At 47.6% G+C, this 23,231-nt stretch overlaps 1 protein-coding gene across 4 annotated transcripts in view; it reads left to right on the forward strand.

Moving 5' to 3' along the window:
- The window catches only part of GALNT10 (polypeptide N-acetylgalactosaminyltransferase 10), a 230,234-nt gene that overhangs the window by 170,161 nt on the left and 36,842 nt on the right, over nucleotides 1–23,231 (forward strand). For all 4 annotated transcript variants that reach the window (XM_028493385.2, XM_028493384.2, XM_024118287.3 and 1 more), the window contains 2 exons: nucleotides 14,908–15,093; nucleotides 19,593–19,776. In XM_028493385.2, coding sequence (XP_028349186.1) covers nucleotides 14,908–15,093; nucleotides 19,593–19,776 — 370 coding nt within the window. The remainder of the gene's footprint in view (nucleotides 1–14,907; nucleotides 15,094–19,592; nucleotides 19,777–23,231) is intronic.

Genomic DNA, 23,231 nt, shown 5'->3' on the forward strand with positions numbered 1-23,231 from the left:
GGACTCCAAAAAGCAGAGGTTTCCAGAGGTTGGGTTGGGATTTGGGGGGATAGGGAGCAGTAATTAGAGAGGGTGGTAAGGAAAGCTTTCTCTTCCTGTGCACTGAGCAGGAAAATCTCCCCCAGGAGAATACTTTTGCCCTTTAACAAATATGAAACTGACAGGCTGACACTGTTGCTAAAGTGGAGAATTTTTTTTTCTCTTTTAATAACACCTTAAACTATAGGCATGGAAGCCGGCATCCTAAATGAAACACATGTTGCTCTCCAGCACCTGACAACCTGACATAATTTAAGAGCAACTACCAAGAACACACAACTGGAATTGCCCATGAATCTGCTCCCCTGGATGGGCTCCAACGGGGCGAAAAAGTGGGGATGGCCAAGTCCAAGAGACCCAGCCTTGTCTTCTCATTTGTAGCTGATTGGTGGGGAGTGGCTTTCAGAAAACAGGGGACGCTGTAATTAACTTGATGATGGTAGTTTCTGGTATGTTTTTACTTGTCATCTGATTATTAAACAGATTTATGGCCCTACCCACCCACTGAAAAGGGACCAATGCATTTAGTTGAAATTAAAAGTGGAGATAAGGCTGCCTGTTTAGATAATAGCATCTCTTTTTTAATAGATTACTCATCTTCTGTGAAAGAGGGGAGAGGAGTTAATTTGTGTGATGAAGTGCTTTCTATTTCTGGGAGCTGGCTCGTGGATGTGATTGCTTGAGGAAGGAGTGTAATTCATTCTTGAAATCACCAAAAGAATGTTCAGGCCAAATACCTGTGCCCTGAGGAGTGGGGTAATTTGTAATGTGATACCAAGGAACAGAGTGGCTTGTGGTTTCAAAGCAACTGTTTGGGGAAGGTGTACAGTTTGTCTTTAGGTTGGAGGTCAAATTCCCATTCATTCTCAGAGAAGTGCCAGAGAAATACAGGCAGATCTCAGAGGTATTACAGGTTCAGAAGTGAGACACATGAATTTTTTTGGTTTCCCAGTGCATGTAAAAGTTATGTTTACACTACACTGCAGTCTAATAGGTGTACAATAGCAGTGTGTCTGAAGAAAACAATCTACATACCTTAATTTCAAAAGTAAGTTATTGCTAAAAAATGCTAACCGTCATCTGAGCCTCCAGTGAGTCATACTAGTAACATCACTGTTCATAGATCACAGTAAAAAATATGAAAAGTGAGAAAGTTTGAAATACTGCAAGAATTACCAAAATGTGACACAGAGACACGAAGTGAGCTGTTGGAAAAATGGCTCCGACAGACTTGCTTGACGTAGAGTTGCCACAAACCTTCGATTCTGTAAAAAAACGCAGTATCTGCGAAGCTCAGTAAAGTGAAATGCAATAAAACAAGGTTTGCCTGTAAACCTAACAAGTTAATCTAAGCTATCTGACCAAGAGTCCACTGATTGTAAGGGATGGTGAAAAGAGACACATTAGGGGTTGAATTCAGAGAAACCACCACTAGTTGTGTGATCATGGGCGGTGACAGACCCTTCTTGAGTCTCAGTTTCTACATCTGTAAAATAGGGTTACCCCTCATAGGGTAGCAGTGAAAGATGTGTGGGGGATGAGCCAGCCAAGTACCTGGGACAGCTCCTGGGGCCTAGAATGTGTAAACCCGAGTCTGCTGCCTCCTTGGCTTCTGGCTTCTGCTCAGGGACTCACTCGGTTTCCACTCTGGATGGAGAGCGCCTGGAAGAGTCCACGTGTGCAAAACTGGAGGGCTTTAGACTTTACTGAACACTTGATGGAAGCGGCAGAGGAGAGGTTTACATCACGTATGCTCTTTGCTCTGACTTTTCCCGCCACACAAGGCCCAGCCTACTGGTTCCCCTCTCCTCCTCCCAAAGGTTCCCCCCAGAAATGCATTTTGTTACTGGTACGTGCCCACGTGCATTTCACCCAACTTCTCCTCCCCTCTTGCCCACTACCACTCGGAACAGCTTACACTCACGCCTCCCCAAAGTGAATTCTCTCCCCTCCCCAGGTAGGCCACGGGGCTGACTTTTCTAGGAACACATGTATGTCAAGGGAAGATTTGCTTGGGGGGGTTGGAACTCCACCAGGAGTTATCCAGTGTTTTAGGAAATTACATCAACAGCAGCGCTGCTCATGGTACCTGAGTTGCCAACCCACTTACCTGGGCTGGTCTGTAAGGTGAACCAATATGTGTTCAGTATATGACACCTGTAAGTACAAGTATTTGGCTACTTCTTTATCTTCTTGTAGCAATTCCAAGCATTTACATATTGAAAAACATGTTACTTTATTATTTCTTCTTTATATCACATTATATAGGGCATTATATAGAATTTTCCCCAATTGGGTGTTAAGCACCTTGTATTATTTATGAATTTTATTTTAAGATATTAAAGGGGACCATACAGAACAACTGTCATATAAAGGGACATTGAGTAGGATAAGGTTGAAACCCCTGAATCAGAAGGTGAGTCAGCCAGATGTTGGGGCTATGTTGGCTTTTGATAAAGGGTTTAGGCCCAGTTCCCTTAAATCTGCTGTGTCCTTGATCTTTTCCAGCTGCTTGAGACAATAGGCCCATAGATGCAAAAGCCCCCATACACACAACTTCCTGGCAGCTCTTAGGGTGAAAGGAAAGACACCTAAAATATGCTCTCTGAAGTTTCTGGTAGAAGGAAATTGGCCATTTGGGAGTAATGACTTTCTCTACCCATGTGGTGTTCCAGAGATCTCAAATCAACACACAGGAATTCTAGTAATGACCTATCAAGGTAAGCAGTGCAATTATAATCTTGCTTATAGAACTGGACCCTGGGTACATTTTTGTACATTCTCAGAAGCCCAATAACCATAACAATTAACAACAATGGGGTGTTGGGCAAAGAGCACTAGCCTCGGGTCAGGGGCCATGGCCAAGGACCTCAGGGTCAAGTGGGACATCTTTTTCTAATGGTGTATGTTCCAGACTGTGCCCTAGGTCAGGGTTTTTCACACTATAGTAGACTCATTGCAATGTCATGAAATTTCTGGGGTCATGACCAGCTTTTTAACAAAAGTGAAATACAAGAAGATAGAATAGAAAAAACATATCCGGGTGCATCACACCCTGTATTTCAGTTATGTATATGTGTACCAGCTCATGATGTAAAATGTACTTCTGTTTACGGGTCATAGTCAAAAGATTTGAAGGCACTGTTCCCTGACATAGGGAATCAGAATCTCTGAGGTTGCCCAGGTAAGTGTGTGAAAACCAGTTCCCCTAGGGATTCTTAGGGCTCTGGTTTGAGAAGCCTTGCTGTGAGCCTCTCAGGAGGTGCATTCGTTTGTCAGATCTTTTCTCACTTGAAGGTGAGAGGAGGGTCCTGGTGGGAGGTGAAGGGGAGTCCAGGCCAGGTGGGGACCGCTGTGAGTCTGAGGAGGAGGATGAGAGGGCACCCATCCCCTTCACTGTTTTGCTAGGGTCAGGAAATTGTTTTGGATTCCTTGGAGAGCTTTAGTTTTTCTGTTATTCTAGCAGGAAACATGGGGTTCTGTTTCTAATCACTTAGAGATCCTAAAACAGTCATGCCTTGGTATCCATGGGAAGATTGGTTTGAGCACCATCACCACCATACCCTGCTTTCACAGATACCAAAATCCCTGGATGCTCAAGTCCCTTATATAAAATGGTGTAGTACTTGCATATAACCTACGCTCATCCGAACGCTTTAAATTGTCTCTGGATTATTTATAATACCTAATACGATGTAATGCTATGTAAATAGTTGCCACAACGCAGCAAATTCAAGTTATGCTTTTTGGAGCATTCTGGATTTTTTTTCTGAAGATTTCTAATCCGTGGTTGGTTGCATCCCCAGATGCAGAAGCCGCAGATGCAGGGGGCAGCTGTATGATCACAATTGCCTAGGTTTATTTCTCTGAGGTCACCGTCTGCATTATGTTGGACCAGTGTCCCTCAAATGTTTACACGCGTCAGAATCACTTGGAGAGCTCATTAAATTCCAGATCGACAGCCCCACTCCTCTGATTCGTTCGGTCTGGAGTGAGGCCTAAGAATTGGCATTTCTCCTAAGTTCCCAGATGATGCTGTTGCAGCTGGTCTGGGGATCACACTTTGAAAACCACCCTGTTAGATCAACAGAAAGGAGTGTGCCCGCCAGAGTTCCTGACACACAGCAGGAGTGCAGTAAATGCTTTCTTGATTAAACTGAACTGAATTCTCCCTGGCAGAAAGACCTTCACTAAGGGATGGTTGGTTCGCTACTTTCAGCAGTGCAAGAAATGGCTCCTTGATTGTATGCTTTTTAAATGGGTAAATTGTATGGTATGTGAATTATATCTCAATAAAGCTATTATCAAGAAGCGGGGGAGGAGGGGAAGAGATAGTGAATTGTATGCTTTTTAAATGGGTAAATTGTATGGTATGTGAATTATATCTCAATAAAGCTATTATCAAGAAGCGGGGGAGGAGGGGAAGAGTGAAGGGAAAAAAAGAAAGAAATGGTTGTTTTTTCAAAAACACACATCAGAAGTGTCTGTTAATGCCTTAGAATGTGTTATAAGAGGACCCGTGTCAAAGGAGAATGTAAAAGGCCTTCTAGCTGTATTCGGTGGCCCTTTTCAGCTCTGCCACTCTCTGAACTTCCTCCTGGGACTCTGGGCCAGAAAAAGGATGTCTCTCCTGAAGGGCTCATCTGCTTTCCTTTTCCAAACAATAAATGATGCCTAAATGCCTGTACATTTCCCCTGCCAAAAACCCATCCTGGTGCAAACATAGCTTTCCTTCCTGACCTCTCTTTTAAATTTTCCTGCTATTTATATTTACCTGTCTGCAAGTTTTCCAAGCAAGTGAAAGCCCTGGACACCCCAAGGGGTAGGAGACAGAGTTGAGGTTGTGGGATTGGAAACTGGTACCCACCTGGCAGAATGGAGAGACCGGGGACTTCGAGGGGTGGTGTAGTTTCATGGTTAGTAATGCCCACTTTGGCATCAGAAACACCTGGTCTAATTCCTGGCTGTCACCTCCTAGCTGTCTGAACATAGATTGGCATAGAACTTTTCTAGGCCTCAGTTTCCCCTTGTCTAAGATAGTTCACACTGCCTGCCTTAGAGAGTTGTTGTAAGAATGAAACGAGACAATGTGTGTAGGTAACAGTGCTTAACACTGGGCCTAGGCACACGGTAAGCACCCAGCAGAAACCATGACACTGACGGAGACGATAAAGATGAGAGGGTCTACCTTATGTTAACAATTGTCCTTTGGCTAGAAGCATCTGAGTATCAAAATAGGACAAAGGGTTTTGCCTGCTGTTGTGAACCCTGCCCACCTCCAAATGGATTGGCAGTGCCTTAGAATACAGTGGCTAAGACTTACAAGTGAATAAATCAGTCCTGGAAACAGATGAGCTATGACACTTTAATAGCCAGAAGCCCAGCGGAGCTGAGACGTGACAAGACCCAGAACACCTAGAAGTCCCAGAAGCCAGCCCAAGCGTGCGGAAGGCAGCCTCTCCCGTTGTGACCTCTGCACTATTGACAACACCCCCGAGGCCAGAGAACCAACAGGGATGGGTCTGGTTTGTGACTTGTTCCTTACTTCCCCCCTCCCCTTCTTCCCCCTCTCTCTCCTTCCCCTCTCCTTCCCCCTCCTCCTCTTCCCTTGGGGTCCCATCCACAGGGCCCTCTCCCATATGCTTGGTGTCCTGCCAGCTCTGGCGACACACAGAGCTCCTTTATTTTTGGTGCCCCTCAGCACCTTGCCCCTCTGCAAGGCTCGATGGCACCAGAGATTGAAACTCTGGACTCTTACTTGGGGATTAATTTGATTACACACAGCAGTAGAGCAAAGATTCCTGAACAGACTGAACTGGATTTGAGTCCTGTCTTCACCACTTACCTGGCTGGCTGTGTAACCTTGGACCAGAAACGTCTTCTGAACTTGACTTCCCTCATCTTGCAGTGAGGATGATGAGCCGTGACCTGCTTCCTTCACAGGGAAATCACATCAAATCAAATCAAATGAAACGATGAAGGAGGAAGGCGTGTGGATTCAGCGGGGATTTGCAGACGCCTCTGGCCCCCCACTAGGCACGAAGGCTACACTGGCAAGCAGAGCAGTTACAGAGCTCTCCCTCCTACAGCCTAGAGTGGAGGGAAGCAGACTAAGTCAGTCCATGGGTATGGAACCATGATCCGAGCTGAGCGGCATGAAGGGCAAGGTCCAGGGCTTCTGTGGCCATCTGCCCTAGGGACCTGCTGTGGTCTGGGAGGTGAGGAAAGGCTTTAGTGAGGAGTCGGAGGTGTGAACCAAGATCTGAAGGATGAGCAGGAGTTAACTGGGGGGATATGTGAAGAGGCTTAGACCTCAGCAGTCCAGATAGAAGGACCGGCTTGGATAGAGACGCTGAGGCAGAAGGGGTGGGTCGTCATGGGGCCTTTGGACGCCTGAAAGAAGATGACATGGAGCAGGCAGGAAGGAAGGGAAGGGCAAGATAAGGCTGAAGAGGGGGCAGGACCCACCATACACAGCTTGTCATCCTTGGGAAGGATTTTGGACCTTCTTCCAAGAGCCACGGACGCCATGGAAAGGTTTTAAGCAAGAGATCGGAAGGGTGCCACGGTGCAGTCCTCTTCTCTTCCAAGAGGCCCCCTGGACTGCTGCGTGCAGACTGAAGAGAGACAGAGTGGACGTGGGGACAGCGGTCGTGGCTCTTTCGGTTGGCCACAGACCACAGTGGTCCAGACAAGAGACAGCAGTGGCCAGAACCGGGGCCATGTTCTTGCTGTGTCACTGTTTCGATGCCAGTGTATGAGAACCTCTTTTCTGTCTCAGTGTCCTCAGGCTGACGCAACAAGGCACCACAAACCAGTGGATTAAAACAACAGAAGTTTAATCCCTCACAGTCCTGGAGCCTAGAAGTCTGAGATCAGGGTGTCGGCCGGGCCATGCTCTCTCTGCAGGTTCTAGGAAAGGATCCCTCCTCGCCTCTCCCTAGCAATGCTTGGTGTTTCTTGGCATGTAGAAGCATCACTCCAGTCTCTGCCTCTGTGGTCAGTGCCTTCTCCTTGTGCATCCAAATTTCTTCTTCTTATAAAGGATACCAGCCATTGGATTAGGGCCCACCCTAAATCAGTATGACCTCATCTCAACTTGATTACAGCTGTGAAGATGCTATTTCCACGGAAGACCACATTCCTAGGTACTAGGACTTCAACATACCTTTTGGGGAGGACACAGTTCAACTCTCAGCAACTCCTCTGAGTGCAGCTCCTGGTGCACAGCCCACCAGGGAAAACCATCCTCAGAGTCCTAAGTGCCCTTCAGAGCAGACAGGAGGGAAAGGCTCCATTAAACACAGGAACCAGGGAGGCTGCAGTTCCCGGGAAGTATGTGCATTTTCAGGTGGGATATACAAGGAGGACCAAGCTTGGGTTCTGGTCCTCACTCATACCTCAGTAGCTGAGAGATTTAGGGCAAGGCCTTCCCTTTCCTGAGCCTCAATTTCCTCTCCAGTAACACCAGAACTGATGATACCTGCCCAGAATTGGTTATTGCAGGGAGTCCAATGAGATAATCAGCAAGAATTTCCTGAGAAGATACTGGGTGCCCAACATTGGGATAACTCACTGGGCGTGTTCCTAGGAGAGGGACAGCTAGTCCAGAGGAAGCTGTAATATCCTTCCATGTTAACCCCCCAGGCTTCTCCCCTCTAATGGCACGATGGTTACAGGCGCAAACTCCATCGGCGCCAATATCATCCAGTGGGCAAGGGCGGGGATGAAACGAGAGAGGCCAGCAGTGACAGTTCCCAAAGCTGAGTGATGGATCCTTGGGGCTTCGTTATTCTATTCTACTTTTTTAAAAATATGTTTGAAATGATTCTTAATTTTTTTAAAAAAAGATTAACAAAGAAGCCTACAGACTCTGGAGCCAGATTGCCTGAGTTTAAATCCAAGACCTGCCACTTACTGTGTAGACCTGGGCAAAGTTATTAATCCTCTCAGTGCCCCAGTTTCCTCATTAGTAAAACAGGGATACCAACCTGACTCGTGGAGTGTTTGTGAAGATGCGACGCGTAAATGCATGTCGGGTGCTTGGGTTCATGCCTGGGAGGGAGTGTACTAAACACGTGGTGACCATTATTTACAGAAATAACGGTTCCAAACATCATCGTGTTGCTGATCCAAAGTCATCACCTTCAAGGGATCACACCCTCAGCCTTGCAGATCCTCTAACCCATGGCTGCCACTTGGACACTGTCTTGGTTTGGGTTTCCTGAAGCAGATCCTGAGACAGGATTTGAGTGCAAGGAGTTCGTTTGAGAGGAGATTTCAGGAAACAGCAGCAAGAGAGTGGGGAAGTGAGAAGAGGAAGGGGAGACAGCCAGGAAGGGTGCCTATGCCGCGCACCACAGCAGGCAGCCACGGTGACCCCACTGGGAGCCAGCACAGAGCACGTGCTCGGGGGCCGGGGCGGCTGTGCACACACACGACGGCCCTCAGTCGAGGTCTACCACGTGGATGCCAAGCCCCAGGCAGCGGCAGGTGCTGGCGGGTGGGAGGCAGGCAGACGGAGAACAAAATGCTGAAGGGGTGTGGGCAGGGCACCGAGAATCCACCTGTGAGCACTCTGGTGAGTGCTTTTTTTTTTTTTTTTTTTTTTTGCGGTACGCGGGCTTCTCACCGCTGTGGCCTCTCCCGCTGCGGAGCACAGGCTCCGGACACGCAGGCTCAGCGGCCATGGCTCACGGGCCCAGCCGCTCCGCGGCATGTGGGATCCTCTGGGACCAGGGCACGAACCAGTGTCCCCTGCATCGGCAGGCGGACTCTCAACCACTGCGCCACCAGGGAAGCCCTGGTGAGTGCTCTTTGAACACCTGCATAGAGCCTTACCCTGATGGGGGCTCACCTTCAGGATCAGCCTCACCCCCTCCACCCCCATTGGATGGCTCTGGCTCCTCGTGAGACTAGGGATAATAAGAGCGAGAGCAATTCTGTATTGCTGTGCCATCAGAGCAACCCCTGCAATGGGAATGATGCGTCTGCAGCATTAGGACAGCTGCCTTCCTGCTGCATCAGGGCAGACATCTCTCAGCCCTGGCATTTGCACGCTGAGCCAGGGTATAGCCTCAGAGTCTTTCTTAACATTGCTTTAGCTATCCATTACACACCTGTGAGCACAGACACTTCCGTGAAGCTTGTTTGCCATCCCTGCCCTAGGGCTTATGAAGGTGGGAGGAAGTCCGGGCGCGGAAAAGGCCGTGCCACAGACTCACTGTATGATTCTGGGCAAGACATTTAACTTCCGGTCCTAGCCGTCCCTCTCTGGGTAGAATGGAGGGTCTGACGGAAGTGAGGCAGAGATGGGGTTTGGTGCTCTCCTACAGTCAGGCAGGGATGGGTTTTAGACCTTGGCTCCATCATTTATAAACTGTGCTCCTTGGGCGGGTGACACCACCCACTCTGAGCCTCATGGTGTCTTTTTATATAAAAGGGGGCCATAGTACCCCATTTGTAGTGGTGTTGTAGGCGACAGAGATGATGTATGTACAGTAGAGAGCTCCGTGTGTGAGCAGGGCCTCAGGAATTGTTCCCTGTAATTGTCATTGTCAGAACCGTCATCATCTTCGTCTAAAGCCCCTTCCAGCTCTAAAATTCTATGACTTTACGAACTGTCCTCATCCAAGAAGACAGCGTGGTAAAATAAGGCAACAGTCTTGATTTTGTGTAAATGTTCTTTCTAATAAGGACAGGAGGAGCATAATTGCCCCTAAATAACTGCGCCGACTTTGCCACAAGCTGTCAAAAGGCCTTAATTGGTCCATCTGTAATGACTGCAGCCATCTGCGTTCGGGGTGATTTAGCGATGGGGCTCTGCCCGAGCAAGGCCCTCAATGATTAGAGCCGGACAGGGGGATATATCTCCCTCTGTTGGGAGTAGTGTTGTGTGTGGTATAGGAGATTATCTCATCCTCGTGTTAATGACCTACCAGTTGAACCCAGCCAAGAGGAAGCACTGGTCACAAGACAATGACTGTGGATTTTTTTTTTCTTTTCTTTAAAGATAGTGTTGCTGCCCGAACAGCAGCCTATCTGGAGCGTGATCATGCCTCTTGCTATCTTGTCTCACTGCCCAAGAAAGTCTATTTTGGAAAGATTTAGTCCTTCAATTAGGGCAAATTGATTTCTGCTCTCTACAGAGCCACTGTTCCAAAGAGAAGTGGGAAAGGGCCGGAGAAGCCATATTAATCTTTGCAAGCAAGCAAGAGGCAACCTGGAGTATTTTTCAGCCTTCCAGCCTCAGGCTGTATATGGAGTTAATCTTTCCTCTGTATATCTTTTAATTGCTCCGACTTGCAAGGTGCCAGACAACACAACACAAAACATACCTCATCTCCACTCTTTAAGTTTCTGGAGACTTAAATCAAGTGTCTGGAGCAGTGTTTCCCCAAGTACGCCAGCACAAAACTGATTAAGCGGTACCTAAGATGATCTCAGGTGGCCCAGAGACTTTGCATTAAGTAACATTGACTCATGGGGAGAGAATGCTTCCTCCTTTCACCTCTCTTTCATTTCCTCTGATTACCTCAGATGGAAAGCCTTGGCTGGTTGCCCATATCTCCCTTCTTGACAAAGAGGGAGGCAGGAAGATCTGGCTAAAATCTAGTAACGTCGCTTTATTCTTATTTGTTTGGGTTTTTTAATTTATTAGCTCTTTATCACAAATGGTACCGATTTTCCATTTATAGTTTTTAATGCTTCCTTTTAAAATAAATTTTTAATTGAAAAAAAGTGAGCTGGGACTTGCCTGGTGGTCCAGTGGGTAAGACTCTGCACTCCAATGCAGGGGGCCCAGTTCGATCCCAGGTTGGGGAACTAGATCCTACATGCATGCTGCAACTAAGAGTCCACATGCCACAACTAAAGATCCCTCATGCCACAACTAAGACCCAGTGCAGCCAAAATAAATAAATAAATATATATATATATTTTTTTTTAAGTGAGTTGATTTAAAAAAGAAAATCTTAAGTAAATTGTAGTGAGGTAGGCAGAAGTGGCAAAAATCGTGCCAGTAGTATATGATTATGAGAGATAGGGAAAACACAGCTAGAGAGGGGAAAGCCTCATGTTTTTACAGAGAACCCAGCAACTTACTGGCTGTATGACCTTGGGCAAGTTTCTTAGCTTCTTTGAGCATCAGTTTTCTCATCTGTCAAATGGGGAGAACTGTAATGCAGAGTATGATTTTATGAATCAAGGGAGATAAAATATGTGAAGCTCCTTTGCAAGTCATAATCTGCCTTACCAGTGAAAATGGTTCATTTCTATACAGGTTAGAAAAATAAAAGGTTCAGGGGGTTCTGGATCAAGCAGTCAAGGGGCCCTGGCTTTACTGTTAACTGTTGCACCTTCCCTTCTCTGGACTTCAGCTTTCTGTCTATAAAATGAAGAGACTGAACTACTCCAGTGCTTTCCAGGCCTAGCTGTACATCAGAATTACCTGTGGGTCAAGTAAAACCAAAGATGCTGATGCTGCCTTCAGTTTACCAAATCACAGTCGCCTGAGAGGATGCCCAAGCAGCTGTATTTGCAGCCAGCTCACCAGGTGATTCAGCCACAGCCCCTGAATTAGGAGGGCCCTTCCAGCTCTAACTCCTGATGGAGTGAATTCAGAGCAGAATTGTCTGACTTCTTTAACCCAGCAGCCTCGTTCATATTATTGCAAAAGCTCATTCTTTTTCATTGCTGAATAGTATTTCCACTGTATGGATATACTACATTTTATTTATCCATTCATCTGTTGATGTGTATTTGGATGATTTGATTTTCAATTTGGGGATATTATGAAAATTGCTGCTATGAACATGAGTGTACATGTTTTCATGTGGACGTATATTTTCATTTCTCTTGGATATACACCTAGGAGTAGAATTGCTGGATTGTATGGTAACAGTGTTCAACTATTTATGGAATTGCCAGACTGTTTTCCAAAGTGGCTGCACCATTTTACATTCCCACCAACAGTGTATGAGAATTCTTATTTCTCCACATCCTTGTCAACACTTATTATCTTACTTTTTCATTATAGCCATCCTAGTGAATGTGAAGTAGTATCTCGTTATGATTTTGATTTATATTTCCCTGGTGACTAATGATGTTGAGCATCTTTTCATGTGTTTATTGGCCATTCGTATATCTTCTTTCAAGAAGTGCCTATTCATGTCCTTTACCCATTTTTTTAAATTGAGGTAAAATTCACATAACATAAAGTTAACCATGTTAAAATATACGATACTATGTTAAAGTATACGATTCATTGGCATATAGTACATTAATAATATTGTGGAACCATCACCTCTGTCTAGTTTCAAAATATTTTTACCACCCCAAAAGGAAACCCCATACTTATTAAGTAGTCACTCCCTATTCCCCTCCACCCCAGTTCATGGTAATCACTGATCTGCTTTCTGTCTCTGGATTTTATTCTGGAATTTCATACACATGGAATGGTATAATATGTGACCTTTTGTGTCTGGCCTCCTTTACTTAATATGATGATTTCTAGGTTCATCCACATTGTAGCATGTATCAGTACTTCATTTCTTTTTTGGCTGAGTAATATCCTGTTGTATGGATATATTCCATCTTTGTTTATCTATTTATGAGGTGATGGAAATTTGGGTTATTTTCACCATTTGGCTATTGTGAATACTGTTGCTATGAACGTTCACGTATAAGTAATCTAAGCATTTTTTAGGGACTTCCCTGGAGGCACAGTGGTTAAGAATCTGCCTGCCAATGCAGGGACATGGGTTCGATCCCCAGTCCGGGAAGATCCCACATGCCTCCGAGCAACTAAGCCCATGTGCCACAACTACTGAAGCCTGTGCACCTAGAGCCTGTGCTCCGCAACAAGAGAAGCCACCGCAGCGAGAAGCCCCCGCAGCGAGAAGCCCGCACACCACATGAAGAGTGGCCCCCGCTCGCTGCAACTAGAGAAAGCCCACACGCAGCAACAAAGACCCAATGCAGCCATAAATAAATTAATTAAGTAAAAAAAAGAACCCAAATATTTCAGAGAGAAGCAAAAACAAAAAAACATTTTTTAGCTGTCCTGGATTCCTTGATCCCTTGCATTTCCATAAAGTTGAGGATCAGCTTGTCAATTGTCAGTTTCTGCAAAGAAGCCATCTGTGATTTTTTGATCACATTGAATCTGTATATCAACATAGGAGGTATTGCCATCTTAACAACATTAAGTCATCTGATCCATGAACATGGACTATCTTACTGTTTATTTTGGTTGTTCATTTCTTTCAACAGTGTTTTTTAGTTTTCAGTATACATTTTGTACTCACTTTGTTAAATTGTAAATGGTATTTTTTCCATTTTAATTGCATTTTCAAATAGCTTTCTTATTTGCTAGCCTATAGAAATACAGTTGATTTTTAAATGCTGATCTGTATCCTGAAATCTTGCAAAGTTTTCCTGTTCTAGTTTCTGTTTTTTTCTTTTTTTTTTTTTTTTTTTTGCTGTACGCGGGCCTCTCACTGTTGTGGCCTCTCCTGTTGCGGAGCACAGGGTCCGGACGCGCAGGCTCAGTGGCCATGGCTCACGGACCCAGCTGCTTTGCGGCATGTGGGATCTTCCCGGACCGGTGCACGAACTCGTATCCCCTGCATCTGCAGGCGGATGGACTCTCAACCACTGCACCACCAGGGAAGCCCTGTTCTAGTTTCTTTGTAGATTTCTTAAGATTTTCTGTGTAAACAATCATGTCATCTACAATTAAAAATACTGCTACCTTTTTCTTTCCGATCTTTATGCCTTTTATTTCCTTGTCTTACCAGTTGCACTGGCTAGAAATTCTAGAACAGTACTAAAGTGGAGAGAAAGTGGACAGCCTTTCTCCTGCTCTTAGGAGAGAAGCATTCAATATTTCACCATTAAGTAGGATATAAACTATAGGGTTTTTTTGTAGCCATACTAGAGTTTTCATAAAGGGCTGTAACCCTGATTAAAATCAAGAGACACTAACATTAAGGCTGGCACTTTTAGTAGAAAGAGACTGTCTTTGAGATTTATTTATAACAGCTTTTCCAGGCATGGGCCAGAAGCCAGCCTACATTAGAATAAGCAAAAAGAGGAATTGGTTGTTACGTGTAATAAGAACATCTGGGAGTCTCTCTGCTTCAGACACAGGGGGATCTGGAGAATCAAAATGTTATCAGGATAATGTCTCTCTCCCTCTTTTCACTGTCTTTTTACATGTTGGCTTCAGTCTCAGCAGATCTTCCCACCTCTCATCACCTCATTTTGCTAAAGATGTCACAAGCAACTCCAGACTTAGGGCCAAACAACCTAGCAACTCTAGTAAGAAAAAAGGGCCTCATTTTTCAGTAGTTCTGAAAAAGAATTCTCAGGATTTATTGTTTGGACCAATTCAGGCCACATGTCCATCCCTGAACCAATCACTGTGGCCAAGGAAATGGAATGTCCTGGTTGGTCAGGCCCAAGCTACATGCTCCTCCCCCTTGGAGATGCAGTCAAGCCCACCCAAGTCTGAAGGACTGAGAAGGGGAGGGGCAGTTTTCCAAAGAAAATAAGAGTACTGTTGCTAGAAAATGAGGGAATGGGTCACAGCCAGACATAAACCACAGCTGCTAACGCCCTCATACAGAAGGTCTCTCTGTGTTCCAGGTCTGGCACTAACACTGGACTTCTTTAAACTTCAGTTTCCCCCTTTGCAACACACAGGCTGTTATTCCTGCCCTTCTTGACCCTATCTGAAAGGTCCAATGAGACAGTGCACTGGAAAGCTCTATCTAAACTGTAAAGTGCAGTGCACATGTAAGGAAGGGGTCACAAGAATGATTACTCACCCATCTATCCATCTGTCCTCTTCTCTCTCCCTCACAGAGCACTTGAAGAAGCCACTTGAAGACTACATGGCCCTTTTCTCCAGCGTGAGGATTCTCCGAACCAAGAAACGGGAAGGGCTGATAAGGACCCGGATGCTGGGGGCCTCAGCAGCAACTGGGGATGTCATCACATTCTTGGACTCACACTGTGAAGCCAATGTCAACTGGCTTCCCCCCTTGCTCGGTAAGAGAGGCTTGCAAAGTGAGGTAGGCGGCCTGGAGTGAGCCACTGGCCTCCCGTCCTGCTTTCTGCAGGGAGTCATCTATACTACAAGTCTTCCCTTGCCTGCTTGAGATGCACCCAGCACAATGCCAGGCACCACGAGGGTATGAGGCCCTCAGGAGTGCTCAGAGCAATCTTAAAAGTTCTGTCCCTTCATTTTACAGAGGAGGAAGCTGAGACTCGGAGAGGGGAAGTGACTTGCCCAAAGTCATAAAGCACATTAGTGTCTAGTGACATGATTGCTTCTCCCAGGTTACTTCAGGTGTTATTGGAAAGCAAGCCAAGGCTGCCTACTGCTAAGAGCCAAATTGTAGGGAACACCATCATACCAACTTAGAACAGTTATCATTCAACTGCACTGCTGCTGTGAGCAGGGAAGGCTGTAAGCTTTATCTTCAGCCCTCACAAAACCATGCCAGGTCGAAAGTATCCCCTTTTTATAATAGAAGAGACTGAAGTTCAGAGATTTTGAGTGACTCACTTGTTCCCTTGGGCAATAAGTGTCAAAGTCACCATCTCTCTGGTTCCAAAGTGTATCTTCTTTCAGGATTCCACACTGCCTCCCTAAATTCATTTCCTCTTTGGAGAGTTTCTGACAGCTCTCAGGTAAGAGCTCCAGACAGAGGGCAGCGTGATCCAGGAGTCGTCCACGTAGGCTTGTGGACAGAAGGGAGACACGAGGCCTGGCTGCTGGGCAGTGAGGTGCCTCATGGCTGGTTGAAGAACCAGATCTGAATTCCTAGGCTCTGAGCTTTGAGGAAGGCATTGAGCTGCTGCTGATAGGTGGACGCTGAAGAGGAAATGTCTTACTGGGGCTGGGAGTCAGGTGAAGGACAGAGATGGAGGCAGATTGGGGAAGATCTGTCAATCCAGAGAGAAAAGTGAACACCTCAAAGGTGGATGGGTATGCTCTCCGTAACAGAAAGCATAGGGAGCAAAGAGGACTCGAGTTTAGGGCAAACTTGAGTGTGTATCAGAATCACCTAGAAGACTTGTTAACACACAGAGTGCTGGCCTGCTCCAGAGTGGTTGGTTCAGGAGGTCTGGGGCGGGGCCTTAGAAGCTGCATTCCTAACAGCCTCCGGGTGGTGCCAGTGCTGCTGGTCCAGGGACTATACTTTGGGGAGCACTGGTTAGGCCCCCATTCAGAAGTGAGGACAGAAAGCAAAACCCACACGGTTTCATGGGATAACCCAGCAAGTTTGTTTCCTAACACAGATCAGCATGAAACGCTAATATCAGATGATATGCTTCTGACCCCAAGGGTCCAGGATCCCACTGGGTTAGGAAAAGGATATAACCCAGATCTTCTGGTAAATTGTTTACCTAATTAAACCAAGAGATCTGCATCTGCCTCTCATGACTGAAAGAGAACAAAAAAGAGAAAAGGCTTCACTGTAAATCACCTAACTGGGACTTCCCTGGTGGTCCAGTGGTTAAGAATCTGCCTTCCAATGCAGGAGACGAGGGTTTGATCCCTGGTCGGGGAACTAGGATCCCTCCTGCCACGGGGCAACTAAGCCCACATGCTGCAACTACTGAGCCCATGTGCCACAACTAGAGAGCCCACGTGCCACAACTACTGAGCCCACGCGCTGCAACTAGAGAAGCCCGCGCGCCATGACGAAAGATCCTGCACGCCGCGAGGAAGGATCCTGCGTGCCGCAACTAAGACCCAATGCAGCCAATAAATAAATAAAATATTTGTTTTTAATTTAAAAAAATAATCATCTAATTTATAGTCCTGAAGGAACATCGCGTTTGGGGGGGGGTCATTCAGTGACTCATAAAGAGACTGAAGTGGTAGAACACGAAGTTGAGCTTGTGGTTAACAAGCCTTAACCCTTGTGTTAACAGCCTTAACTCTGTTTCTATGGAAATATATGAGGGTAATTTTCATAATCTGCAGCCATACATGGAAAAAACATTCTTCCTCTTCTTTTTCCCTTTTTCCAATAGAAATGTGAACCACTGGTGTAGATGTAAAAGTCTATCACTGCTTATATGAGCAGCTGACCGAGCCCATCACGGCTTTTGTCTCTGAAACCACGAACATGCACAGTTCACTCTTCCTTCTTTGGAGAGTAGGCATTTCTGAGCCTGAAAGGGATTCAGCTCCCCTGAAAGGAAAGCCACTGTTGTTCATCATTTTCTTCATCTCTGTCACCACCATCATCACTGTCATCATCATCATTATCATCATCGTCGTCGTCGTCACCATCATCATGCCTCTGCTAGTCCCTTATCTTTTTTTGATCACAGCCCACATTTGAATGTGACTGGTAAAGCGGACAGGGCAGGCCTTATTATCCACATATTGCAAATGAGAAAACTGAAGGGCAGAGAGAATGAGGGGGATACTCACCCTTCCAGCTCCTGCTTCTGAGCTGCTTTCAGCGATCCTGGGCACAAAGGATGTCAGCAGAGGGTTCATCACGTGCTCGAGGTTGGGCTAAGCATCTTGGCCCCATCATCCCACTTGGTCTTCACAGAGATCCCAGGAAATAGGTGCTGTCTTCCTCCATTTTGTTGGCCAGGAAACAGAGGTTCGGAGGCATCAGATAACGTTTTCCAAGGTTATACTGTTCATAGATGACAAAACCAGGGTTTGCACCTGGGCATTGTGTCTTCAAGTGAGTACAGCACCATGGGATGCTACCTCTGATGCCACCGCCTTGACCTTACACCTCCCCCAGTCAGCCAGCATCCGGCAGAGCACTGTGTCCTCAGCACACGCCCTCTCTGGAAGGGAAATCCCTCACGTGGCCATGAATTATCAGGAAGTGAGGCCCTTTTCTAGATCTTTCCCTGGGAAGATTCTTCTGCTTCCTTAATCCCTAGGGAGCATGTCCACAAGGCAGATCCAGGCTCCACCCCAAGAGGTCCTGATTCAGTGGGCCTGGGGCAGGCCAGCCCTAAGGGAGTTTTTTTTGTTTTTTTTTTGTTTTTTTTTTTTTGTGGTATGCGGGCCTTCCTCTGCTGTGGCCTCTCCTGTTGCGGAGCACAGGCTCCGGACGCGCAGGCTCAGCGGCCATGGCTCACGGGCCCAGCCGCTCCGCGGCATGTGGGATTCTCCCATACCGGGGCGCGAACCCGGTTCCCCTGCATCGGCAGGCGGACGCGCAACCACTGCGCCACCAGGGAAGCCCCTAAGGGAGTTTTTTAACACACCCTCGGTGCTTCTGGCACTGGTGGCCCCAGATCTACACTTGGGGACACAGCATCAAAAGCACCATTTCTCAGTTGTTTGACCATGTGCCACAGAAATACATTAGACATGTCAATCCCGTACACAAATGTACACACTGATGCAGTATGACTGAAATATTTCCCAAAACTACTTTCCCTCATCACCTAGAATGCACCCTGACATTCTTTTTTGCTTCACTACAAACACACACACACACACAGTTTCATGACCCACCTATGGATCATGTCTTGCAGTTTAGAAAAAGGCAAAACTTTGCTTTCTCCCTTGGAAGAAAAATCTGCGGTAGCTTGATGAAGCCTGGGCCCTGGGCAGCTGCCAGCCTACCCTGGCCCTACCAGGCTCCTCATTCCAAGACTTGGACTTGACTCCTGGCCCAAGCAGCCAGGCACCAAAGCACAGCCCACTTGCCCCTCATGGCAGATCATCTGCCCCAATCAGTGGCACCTCCTGGTTGTAGTCAGGGCTTCTTGGCAGGAAGCGCACTGAAGGGCAGAGTGAATTTCATAGAATCAGCTTCTCCCTGGCTTGAAAGGGACATAGAGCCATCTAGGTTAAGACCCCCGTTTGCTATCTTGAGTCACCTTGCCTGCAGCATTCCTACAGGGCAGAGGTCCACCAGGCCCTGCTTGCACACCTCCAGTCCTGAGGAGCTCGTGGGATAGTCCGTTCCCTCTTCAGTAGTTCTGACTGTTGGAAAACGTGAGCTGGACTCTCTTGCAAGGACCATTTATTCTCTGACGGCAGCTAGGAGGTTTTGGGGAGCTTCAGGGACAGGCAGTCTGCCATGAGGGGCAAGTGCTGGAGTGCCTGGCTGCTGAGCCACAAGTCAAGTTCAGGACTCGGAATGGGGAGGGCCAGAACAGGGACCCTCCCAGAAGGAAGTTAATCTCTTTGCATAGCAATGCTGAGCATGACAGACACCTGTGCTCAACACCTTCGAGCATTACTGTATCCAGTACTCCTGCAACCAGACCCTCTTCTCCCCATTTCACAGAGGAGAATGCTGAGGCTGAGATGTCATTTATGTAGCTGGCCCAGGGCCCTCTCGTGGACAACAGGATGGGCTGGGGGCCCTGGTCCATCTTGCTTAAAGCTTGTGCGCTTTCTTCCTCACGGATTCTCAAACTCGAGTGTTCAGAGAAATCACCCAGGAAACATGTTAAAAATGTGAATAAGTTGCAGAGCAGGGTCATGCATGTAGCTGCTCTCCCATCCGGCCTCCTTAATGGGCATCTCTTGGCTTCTTCAGACCGCATTGCTCGGAACCGCAAGACCATTGTGTGCCCAATGATCGACGTGATTGACCACGACGACTTCCGGTATGAGACGCAGGCGGGGGATGCCATGCGGGGCGCCTTTGACTGGGAGATGTACTATAAGCGGATCCCGATCCCTCCAGAACTGCAGAAAGCTGACCCCAGCGACCCATTTGAGTAAGTACAAGGGACCCAGGCCGGTCCCAGTGGCTGACCCCAGGGAGCCCTCCCCAACACACACAGCTCAGGATTGCCACCTCCCCCAAAAGTCCATTGCAGGGGAGCCAGGGCAGACGTCCCCAACAGAAGCACAGTCCCTCCCAGCTTGTCACGGAGCCTTGGCTCACGGACCACCAAGCTGATCACCTCTTCCTAACCTACTCCGAGGACTGCCAGCGCGGGGTGGCAAGCCTAGCACCCAGTTGTAATCATCATCATCATCGTTGTCGTTGTCATTGTCACCACCATTTATTGCACACTTCCTAAGTGCCAGGCGCAGTGCCAAGCACACTACACGGTGATCTTATTTAACCTCCAACAGCATATGTAGTAAAAGTTATGATCCATGTTTTCCAAATGGGGACACCAAGGCTCCAAGAGGTTAAGCAGCCTGTCCAGGTCACACAGCTGTGAAGCGGCAAAGGCTCAGTGCCTTTCAGGTCTGTCTGCCTCTGGAGCCGACTTTCCCATCCATCAGTTACACCCTCTTGGAAGTATCAGGGAAATAGCTTGTCCCACGGTGGAAGTGTGGGGTGCGGGTGAGTGGACTGGACCCGTAGCATCCTGGAATGGCAGAGCTAGAGGGAGCCTACGGGTAACGGACTCCACCCGCTTGCCGATGAGGAGACTCGGGCTCCAGGACAGGGAGGGGCTTCCCTGGGGACACAGTGGGCTAGTGGCTAAGCCAGAAGCAGAGCCCAGTGCCCCTCTGGTACCCCAAGTTCCAGAAGGGTCTTTCCTCCCACAGTGGGCTCGCCATCCCTGCAGCTGTCACGTGAGCCGCTCCAGCTCTCCTGCCAGAGGTGTGGAAAGACCTCTGGGTACAAAGCCAAAGTCCAGCCTCTCCAGCTGTATTGGTTTCCTGATTAGTTTCCTAATTGTCGCTGCAGTAATAAATTACCACAAATTTACTGGCTTATTAAAACAACACAGGGACTTCCCTGGTGGTCCAGGGGTTGGAGCTGGCGCTTCCACCGCAGGGGGCGCGGGCTCGATCCCTGGTCGCGGCGCAGCCAATAAATAAATAAATAAAATAAAACGACACAACTTTATTCTCTTAAAGTTCTGGAGGTCAGAAGTCTGAAAGGGTCTTACTGATTTAGTGTTGGCAGTGCTGCGTTTCCTCCTGGTGCCCCAGGAAGGGATCCATTTCCTTGCCTTTTCCAGCTTCTAGAGGCTGCTCACATTCTTTGCCTCATGGCTCCCTCCATCTTCAAAGCCAGCAACATAACATCTTCCAGTCTTCCCCTCCTCCCTCTCCTTGTCTCCCCCTACACCTCCCTCCCCCTTCCCTCTCCCAGTCTCTTGCTTCCATCATCGCGTCTCCTTCTCTGACGCTGAGCCCCCTGCCTCTTTCTTCACTTATAAGGACCCTTGTGATTACATTGGACCTATCCAGGTAACCCAGGATAATCTCCCCATCTCAAGATCCTTCACTTAGTCACCCTTGCAAAGGCCCTTTGCCGTGTAAGGCAACAGAGTCACAGGTCCCGGGAATTAGGACATTGGCCTCTTTGGGAGGCCACTATTCTGTCTGCCACCCCTGCCTAACCACGGCTTAGCCCCAGTGAAGTCCAGCCACTCTGCCTCACGCTCCCCATCTGAGAAAGGGGGGCTGTTGGCGGCTCAGCCATCTTCATGGGCACAGTGCACCCAGGGTTTCTGGGGGGCCGCTAATGCTGTGAGCCGCAGGGAAGGCTCAGAGGTAGGAAGAGGTGGGCTTGCTTGAGGAAATGGAAGGTGACCGGGGCAAGAGAGTAGCATGAGCTGAGAGTGGAGGGCGTGAGTGGATCCCCTGTGCTTCCTCAGCAGGCCAGACGTTTGTGCTCTGGTCCTGACCTCCTGTATCCTAAACATGGTCAAACACTACTATTAGAGCCCTTCTTAGGCCACAGATACGGTTTAGCCAACACCACATCATGCAGCCAGGTCCTACCCCAGTATGCCCCAGAGTCAGCCCCCAGTTGTCCTGAATTCTTGGGGAAGAATGCTAATAACAGGAGTAACTAACATTTGGCCTGACGTGGCAAAGCAGTTCCAGCTGACATGACCGTGCTTGATTCTCACAACATGCCCTTGGGTGTTGGTGGAACTCTCTCCACTTGACTGATGGGGAGCCTGTAGTTCAGAGAAGAAATGACACTTGCCCAAGGTGACACGTAGCAGAGGCTGAGGTTAGGCAGGCTGCTCCAGAAAATGGAATTTTTAGGGTAACCAGAACCCCCTTTTATGGTTTGAATCTTTGCCATAAGCTGACTCATAGGCCCTAGATTTGAAAGGTACATAATGGTGGGTCTTGGCCCATTCAGTCTCCTCGTTGCAGGATGAGGGAGGGGTGGGTGCAGGTCGTGCAGCTGGTTAGAAGCAGAGGCCCAGCTAGTTTTGTCTGCAGTCTCAGTCTCCTCGTCTGGATATTAAAGGGGTTGGCCCAGCCCTAGAGCAGGGACTCTCAACCCTGGCTGCATGTTGCCATCACCTGGGGAGTTTATTTAAAACAAAGAATAATAAGATAATAATAAAGTTATTAAAGTTAAAAAGAAGAAGAAGAAGTATAACAGATTCACTTTGCTGTACACCTGAAACTAACACAACATTGTAAATCAACTGTACCCCAATAAAAATTTTAAAGAAAGAAGAAGAAGAAGAACCACCCAGGCTGCCAGTGATTCCAGTTACACCAGAGTCTCAGGGTGGGGAATTCAGGCGTCAGTTCCCAGATGATGCTGACATATGGCCAAGTTTGAGAGCCACTGGCCCAGATGCTTCCCGAGGGACTGTCCATCCTTTATACCCTCCAGTTCCTTCCAGAAGTCTCTCTTCTGTGTTGCACTCGGACAAAACCCCAGGAACAGGCCACTAAGAAATCCTGGTCATTGTCTGCACACCTCCCCATGGTGCCCGGCAAGTGGGCATGCTGCAGGCACAGAGCCATGTCACGATATTTGAAAGACACAGGCTTTGGTGGCAGCTCATCCACTTACTAACTACATGCCCTTGAGCTAGAGCATATAGCATTTCTGAATTTCAAATTTCTCCATGTGAAAAGAGGGCTAGTAGTAGGGCTTTGTGAGAGCTGGTGATGTTGGTGAGGTGAGTGGCACACACTAGATACTCAGAGTTGTTGTTTTTATTACTGTTGAACACAGCAGAAAACAGACCAGGCTAGAAGAGAGGCCTCCCTCTAGAGGTGAAGCCTCGAGCATCCAAAATGCCTTACAGCTAATATCCTACCTATCCTACCACGGCCCCTGCCGCTGGCTTCCACCCAGGCTGATGTTTTTGTGCAGAGTCTTAGGTTTGATTTCCCATGAAGCACCGAGCCAGAAGCACTCTCTGGCCCTCCAAGCATCACCGCTCCAGCCAGAAAAACTGGGAACCCTACAACCTCCATAAGACAGAAGAAAGTTGATACT

Source organism: Physeter macrocephalus, chromosome 8, assembly GCF_002837175.3.
Source record: "Physeter macrocephalus isolate SW-GA chromosome 8, ASM283717v5, whole genome shotgun sequence".
In the NCBI taxonomy this organism is placed as follows: Eukaryota; Metazoa; Chordata; class Mammalia; order Artiodactyla; family Physeteridae; genus Physeter; species Physeter macrocephalus.